At 47.4% G+C, this 8,525-nt stretch overlaps 1 protein-coding gene across 2 annotated transcripts in view; it reads right to left on the reverse strand.

The window, feature by feature from the left end:
• Nucleotides 1-7,786, reverse strand: part of LOC106812674 (zinc finger protein 335-like) — a 13,717-nt gene extending 5,931 nt beyond the window's left edge. For both annotated transcript variants that reach the window (XM_014816605.1, XM_014816604.1), the window contains exon 1: nt 7,267-7,786. In XM_014816605.1, coding sequence (XP_014672091.1) covers nt 7,267-7,296 — 30 coding nt within the window. In that variant the 5' untranslated portion in view covers nt 7,297-7,786. The remainder of the gene's footprint in view (nt 1-7,266) is intronic.
• Between the last annotated feature and the right edge of the window lie 739 nt (nt 7,787-8,525).

The raw sequence follows: 8,525 nt of genomic DNA on the forward strand, positions 1-8,525 counted from the left end.
CGTACGTTTGCAGCTGGACCAGCGGCCAGCGGCAACCGTACGCGGGCTATAGTTACTAGAGCTGAGAGGGTCTATGTCCCCCAGGGTACTGCCGGAACATACCCTGGATACGGTCCGGTATACCGGAACGTACCCTGGTACTATCTAATATGCCGGACCGTACCTCGCCTACTCCACTAACTAGTCTAGGGAATCGCCTACGCCTATATACTCCCTATAACCATATCAAATAGTTACCAGGGTACGTTCCGGTATACCAGACCGTACCCAGGGTACGTTCCGGCAGTACCCTGGGGCAAGCTGGGGGACATAGACCCTATGGGTAAACATCAAGTTTAGCGTCGTAAATTAACTTGCAAATTTATGCCACCGCCAGATGGCGCTACGCGGTCTATCAGCGTTTCGGGCGTATCAGTGGAACATCATCGATCAGCACTCATCTACCAGCTTCTCCCTTCTCCACCACCTTCTCCCTTCTCCCCATCCTCCTCCACCAGCTTCTCCCCCTCCTCCTCCACCAGCTCCCTTCTCCCCCTCCTCCACCAGCTTCTCACCCTCCTCCACCCCCTTCTCCCCTTCCTCCTTCTCCACCAGCTTCTCTCCCTCCTCCTTCTCCACCAGCTTCTCTCCCTCCTCCTTCTCCACCAGCTTCTCCCCTCCTCCTTCTCCACCAGCTTCTCCCCCTCCTCCTTCTCCACCAGCTTCTCCTTTCTCCCCTTCCTCCTTCTCCACCAGCCAGCACTTTCCAGTTAATTTACGACGCTAAACCTGATGTTTACCGACCCTATGAGTATGAGCGTTACTAGAGGGGTGTCACTTTCCCCCGGGCGTAGATGGACTAGTCCCTATTTTACTTATTTCCCTATATTATCATATTATTATATTATTATACCCTTATTTCCCTAACCCTAACCCTAACCCTAACCCTTAATCTTAACCCTAATCCTAACACTATCCTAACACTAGTGCTGCCACGTTGCGGTCACCTCCCTCCACGCCCGGGGGATAGCATTACCCAAAGTGTTTCCCTTACTAGAGCTAGTGTAGTGTAGGCTAGCGGAAGCGAACCTTTGCCGTAAGAGAGACAAACAAATTTCAGTGAATACCACGCAGAAATAAGGTCTGCCTTAATACCAAAATCCAATGAAAACTAACCGAAATTCATTCCAAAGCGCCAAAAGTACACGTCGAAAAGACCAGCAACAATCACACGAACTTGCACATATTATAATTCGAGTTTACGATCATTGGCGCCACCTCTCGGACACCTTACGCGAATAACCGCTCGCCAGACGTCGCTGTTAGTCTTTCAACATGGCAGTTGTTGGTGTGAAATCCATCGAAGAGTTCAATGTTTTACTGAAAAAAGATAAAGGGTAAACAGCAAACAGCTATTTTACAGGAATGGGTTCACTATCTCTTCAACACCAAGATTTGTTTCGATATTTTGTACTTCCTATACCGACAAGCGTCCTACCAAATGATCAAAAAATTAATGCCACACAGTCACAGAACTGTCACTGTCACTGTCAGTATAATTTATGTATACACAACACAGCAATCAACATGATGCTTTATTAAAGGCATAATAAGCCCATTGATTATGCAATGTTGACGAATGCTAGAGTAACTGGCACCTTGTGTAGTTAATAGATGCGTCATTTGTTCGTCTGCGGGCGGGCGGCGCCGCCGCACGTGAATGACGTTAGCGCGTTCACACATCACTGCCTGCCGCGGAGTTTGCGCATCCGTAGCCACGGCAACGTCCCCGTCCTCCTCCTCTCCCTGCTGCTGCAGGAGAAATCTGCGATTCGGAATCGGAGCCGTCTTGCACATGCAGATGATCTGCTCCCTCGCTCTCTCGGACTCCACCGTTCGATCCGGCGCAGCGTGGTGGATGAGCTGTTGCGTTTCCGGGTAACTCGGTGTTGGCGAGCGTAGCACCTCGGGGTCGTTGACATGTCTGTGAGCGCACCGCCCCTGCCGCCGCCGCTGCCGCGCCTCTGTTTGTATAATGACTGTACGGCGGTGTTGTCCGCGCACTTGACGACGGTCACCTGCGTCCGACTGGAGTGCTTCTTGAAGACGCGTGGGCTTTCAGCTGACGCGGCGGCGCGTGTGAACTGAGTCGGGCGGGGCAGCAGGCTGACACACATAGGGTTCGCGTTGCTGTGTTCCCGCTCCGTCGTCGGCCGGCAGCTGGACGGTCCTTGAAAGCGGCCCCAGCACCCGGTCGTTGCGCACGACGTACGCGCTTGTGCCAGAGTGCGTGAGCCGGTGTCCGCTTCACGTCGGAGCGGTGCGCGAGACGCGTTTGCGGGCAGACGTCGCACGCGAACGACGCTGCGCCGTGTGCGTGCGCGTGGTCGAGCGCACGGTAGCGAGCTGGCGTGAAGGAGGCGGCGGCTCCGCACTTATCGCACTGGCGTAACGCGGGGGGCGGCCACGCGTGCGTCGCGCGTGACCGCCGCAAGGCACTTGGCCTGATCGGAAGCCGTCGCGCTGCGACGTGACGTCGCAGCGGTGCGCCGCGTGTTCGTGTGCCGCGCCTCGTGCTCCTCGAGCGACGCCCACGGCGCGGCTGCAGAACCCGACCCCGCGTCCGCACACCGGAACAAGTGAACGGCTTCAACCATCGAGTGCGTCACAGGTGCGCCGCACCCTCGTCCGAGCTTTGAACGCCTTCTGCGCAAGTGCGGAACTACGGTGGGACGCGCTGCGTCGAGTGCACCCAGCGCGTGCGTGCGGTAGCATTCCCTTTCTGCGAAAAGACGTGCTTGCCGCACACGCTCGCACGCGTGCACCCGGGCGCCCACCTTCTTCCGCCGCGCGCCGGGCCCCTGGTGGTACGCTGCTCCACGGCGGCTGTCCTCCTTCACCGTCTGCTCAAACATGCGGTAAAGCAGCGGACGGTCGCGGCCGAATCGCTTGATCCGTGGTCCCGCTCCAACAAGTACGCCGATTAGCTACCGTTTGTCGTCAAACAGGTATTTGCTGCGGTCGGCCCGGCCGCCTCTTCTGCCGGCACGGCGGGCGGGGGACCGTCTGCCTCGCCGCCCGGGCGCGTCTCCCTCTCACCGGCTTCCTCTTTGAAGAGGATCACCTCGAGGTAGAGGTTCTTCGTTGGCCGCGTTTCGCGCCGGTTGAGCCATGCCAACGTCGTCGTGCTCTGAGGAATATGATTGGTCTGTCCGACGACGCCCGTCCCAATTTTGCACGTCTGCAGCAATAAGAAATTAATGGATCCATGTTTGCGTTCCTTAATGTGAGGGGTAATGACACACTGGTTCGCTTTTAAGTCGACGGCTTTCGAGCTAAAAATATGTAGTCACCGGACAAGTACGACCCTTGGAGCCACTCTATTAACAACTGATAGGGTTGTTTTCAGCTCCATTGAAGTCTCCTTCGGCAACGTCGCATAATCTCCGTTCGTCTAGATGTGCCCTGTCTAGTGAGATTTTTATAATGACGTAATCCCTAGATGATAAAAAATAAGAAACATATTACATGTTGAATCGTAAGGTAATAAATTGCAATAAATTATCAAAAAAACAAAAAGAAGTGACTACATCTTGGCCAATCTGTAAGTGGCAAGCATAAAGTAGTGGCAGATTAGAGTTTATAAGGGGGGTTGAGGGTTAGCGTATACTAATTCTAGCATCATTAACTAAGGTTTTGTTCGATATAGTTATGCCCTTGTTTATTTTAGTATTATACTATATATCTCTACTCTAACGCTTACATCTCTCAGAAAATCTGAAATAATATGCGTATCCTGAACTTGACCGGTACGGCTCTCCTTCTCACTGCAGACCCCTCCTCGGCTTCCGCACATCAACCGCTTGCTTTCCCGCCGGAATCGGCATCGCCGGCGCCCCTGCGGCGTTCGTGACAGCTTGCAACATCTCCGGCAGCAGTGGCCTCATCTGCCCAACGTTGCCCAACGCTGCTCGTTTCACGTCTGCAACGAATGTCACGCACGGGTTAGCGGTAAACATCCCTGATCATCGTACATGAAATTATGGCGTTTATCAAGGCATTTAATGCGTCGTTCAGTGAATTTGACTCGCGTACGTCAGGATAAGTATGACTCGTGCTGCAAATTCCACTTCTAATTTTTAATGCAGGATGAGATTGGTTAATTAAATTTCGCTGAAGATTTAAATTAGCAACAGACGGAGCGGCAAAGTGCAGGAACCGTAGGTCATCGGCCATGCTAAGGGGGGTCCGGGGGCATGCTCCCGAAATTTTTTTAAAAGAATGAGGGCAATTTGGTGGCATTCTAAGCCTATTCTGAACACATTTTTAGGAGACTCTTGAATCACCTTGTTTCAAAAAGCTTGTCAAAAAGGAACAAACGAACTATGCAATAGGAAACATGGCGGCTGAAAATAGGCAAGTTTTTTATGTATAATGCTCTAGATTATTTTTCTGTTTCCACGCGCGTTCGCTTGCATTGTTTACTCAGACATAAGCTGCCTGCTGGCGGACGAGAATTGAATGAAAAAAACACAATGCGAGATGGAACCAATCAGTGCATAGCATGAACAAACATGCACCAGCAACATGTAAAACCCGGCCCCAGCGCAGGCATGGTCGTTACGTGATGCAGGCTACCTCAAATGTCTGCCCGTCTACTGCATGGCGCTGTGAAGAGGATTTTCCTTTTCAGGTACGACGCAAAAACAGCTACACTGGTAATACTTCGGCTGTCAGCCTAACTGTCTACACTCTACAGCTACACTGCTCAGTCGTGCTGTTGAGGGTGATTAGGTAATTTTAAATTGGTTACCATTGTTACCTCCCCTCCCAATTTGTCTCAAACGAATTTAGACGTTTAGCAAAAAACGAACCGCCCTGGGACTGTCAAATTCCGCGCATTCTCCGCGGATCCGCGGAAGAAGTGCTCATCCCTGTTTATGCATATTTTTTTATTTTTATTATCCCTAATTCGACCCAAATCCCACTTCTAGGATTTGGTGACGGAAATTTCCAAGAGCTGCAAGCTGCGATAAGATTTCTTGATAACTCTTTACCTGTGTCTCCCCATGCATTGTCAGTGCAGCTTCCACTAGAATGTTCCTGGTGTGTCGCCTCCTAACTGGTCTGTCCCTGTCTGTCTGCTCTTCTGCTTGCCATGCCGCGTGCGCATTAACGGGCGCGCTGAAACAAATAGAAACAATCGACACTCTGCAATATAGTTTCACGAGATGCACTGCATCAATATAGTAAAGCAAGCAATTACTTCTTGAAATGAAAATCACTTCCTTCTATCCATAAGTGCGTGTTTTTTTGTTTTTTTTCTTGGTTACTTTAATTTTATACTGGACTCAAAGGGTTTAAATCCACATCAGCAGAACCCACTCACTCCACGGAATCTGGCTCGGTCCAGTTTTTAGCAGCTCTTCCATTAGCACTGCCTGTTTATTGAACAGAATTTTTTTAGACTGTATGCCTTACTTAACTCACCCTGTGACGGAAGTTTTTCCACAGCTCATTCTCTTTTTTGCTGGAGTGCTAAGCCAGAGAAGCAGTGTGTACCATTCTTTCAAGTCTTGAGATGACCCGGCCGGAGTTGGAACCACGACTTCCGATAGCGAGGCGAGACTCTACATTCGAGCACACCTGCGGTAAATCAAATCGAAAGCGCCGGCATATCGCTTAGAAATTTCGACCAACTTATCACAAAACATGAATCAAAACACTTGCAGTTAATGCCATCCTGTCTTAATCCGAGTTTTGGACCAGAGTTCCAAATACAACCAGATTACACAGACACACAGATTTGTACAGTTCAGCACAAAATAGAAGCTCTAAAATGTTATTCATGCCTTTAAACGGCTCATGCAATAAGTAAACTAGACAGAGGGGGCACTCCAAGAAGAGTGCATACTCCGCGAGCGGTGTAACATGTATATCATGTGTATAACAGCTGCCGCTGCTGCTGACTGACCCCTAAGCGCGAGCTGCTGCCACTGCGACGCCCACACACACACGAACTACACGCCACGACGACGATTCACATTACCTCCCGTGCAACTCCGTTGCGGGAGAGTAATTGGATTAATTGTAGGAATGGAAATGCAGGATTAAGTTAGGTCCCCACAATTGAAATTGTAAATTAGAACAAATACATTACATGCTAAATTTAATTCACGAAGATGTAACATTGTAAATGTAAAAGTAAATAATAAAACTGCATTTCGCATTATGTAAAGCAAATACATTGGTGACAAGAGAAATGGTGAAAAATACACAAGGGTTAAGTTATTTAAATTAGGAATGGAAATTGCAGATTAAGTATGAACATGAATGTAATTATGTATCTAAAATGGGAAACTATGTAAATGATATGTAACTCAAATTCAATTAGATTAATTAGGACATTGGGGGAAGATGTCAGCGGATTATAGTGGTCCGCGACACAATGAATGTCGTAACATAGACCAGTACGGCCACGAGTTGTGGTAGGATGTTTGGAAAAAAAGCGTGGAACCAGGGTGCGTAGGTGATATAAGACATATAAGGCTCATTGTAGACAAAGACACTGCATTTGTTTATAAAACATATATTATAAGAATCATTAAGTAGATTTTACGTGGCGGCATGATATAAGACTTTGTCGGTGTATAGCGTATATATGTAGATACATAGAATAGATTGTTGTTGCGTTGATATTTGAGTTAAAGTAATGTAAATATATAATTGAAATGCACTCACGTTGAAGTGTTTGCGCGTGGAATACCGAAGGCAGCAAAGAGGAATACACGAAACTGATGGTTACTGCGGGCATCCGTGGAATTGCTACGCATGTAGTTGTAGTTTCTAGTTTTAGTTCTAGTTTTAGTTCTAAGTTGCAGTTTCTAGTAGTTCTAGCTTGTAGTAGTAGAATCTGAAATATTGATTGTTGCGAGCGCTAGAGCGAGCGAGCTGCTGCTGACTCCGACGGCCCTTAGAGCGAGCTGGTGCTGAATCGATCGCGCCAACGCGGTTAACATGTATACATGGTGTATAAGAGCTGGCTCGTGCTGGCTACACACACACACGAAACACACACAATGAACACACACACGAACACACACACGAAAACACGACACAACGAAGCATCACACGAGAAGGCATCACATTACTTCCCTGCAACTCCGTTGCGCGGAGGTAAAAACATAAACTGTAAGGCATCAGCTGTGTCGATCACTACTATATATTGACAACACGAAGATTACACATTACATTTCCCACATATTGAAACATACTGGTTTATCATACCTCTCCTGGGTTTAGATGGAATTCTCGCATCACTTCGCCTCCGTCCGCAGCTGCTGCACCCAACTCAGCTACCAGGAATTCTGCCCTCGAAACCTTCCGCTCCTCAGCAGGGTACTAGGATGTAAACCTTGTCACCATTACTGGTGTCTACTGCTGCAGCCACATCACTGTCGGTGCTGATAATGGTAGCAGCCTCCATTATTCACTGCCTGGAAGCACAATTATTATTATTATTATTAAATCTTTATTGCATGTAATTAAAATACAAATACATGTAACGAGGACAGTCGTTTTCATGGAGAAACAATCTGATAAATGCTATAAGCATGTATGGACAAGGGTGAATAAATACTGTGTTGTAGACAATGAGAACCTCTCAGTCTGCATCTGACAATCTTCAGCAATGCTACAAACTCTAAATGTACATGTACTGTGAATCGCTGAATTAAAACTATGTTCTTACAGCATCAGTGCATGTAATAAGGCCCAAACATAGTTCATAACATGCAAATGATCAGATAGATATATAATGAAAGTGTCAATGACACTGTAGCTCACCACGAAAAAGGACACAAATGAGTGAGTAAGAAGAATTCAGTTTTAATTGAGCAACCATCGATGTACATTATAGAAACGATTGCCATCTGTATATCGCAATAATAATTTATAAACCAAAATGAATCACAATTTGTGACGAAGATGGCGCTATAACCCGCTTTTGTAGCGATGGCGTTTGAAATAAATAGGTTTATGCTGGCATTCCGACATGTTTTGTAAAACTTTACTCTAATATAGACAATTTTATCGGCAGGGTGGAGAGGAAATACATTTTGCAATAAAGATATTGTCAATGAAATCTTGTAAAACGAACCAGACGAGTGTGACACCACAGAACTGTTTGTGTCTATATAATATGGCTATATAATTGCCAAACCCTACCTAATTTGCACAATTTATTATTTATTTTATTAAATATCAAAACCCCTAGCCTTATTCATTCACATACCAAAAATGAGCAAAATCCGTTGAACTGAACTGACTAATGGCAATTTCCATTTTTGCCAAAAAATTGCTGTGCTCAAAGTACGTCGACTAGCGTGGCTTCAAAATAGGATGTTTAATATGGAGCATAGCGAGTAACAACTATACCGCAATTTCAAACATGTGGGTCAAACGTTCCTGAGTTATCGTTGACCGTAGTGAACGTTGACGGACGACGCGACGGACGACGGAGGACGCGGACGGACGGACGGATGGCA

This window comes from Priapulus caudatus, unplaced genomic scaffold (genome assembly GCF_000485595.1).
Source record: "Priapulus caudatus unplaced genomic scaffold, Priapulus_caudatus-5.0.1 Scaffold673, whole genome shotgun sequence".
Lineage (NCBI taxonomy): Eukaryota > Metazoa > Priapulida > Priapulimorpha > Priapulimorphida > Priapulidae > Priapulus > Priapulus caudatus.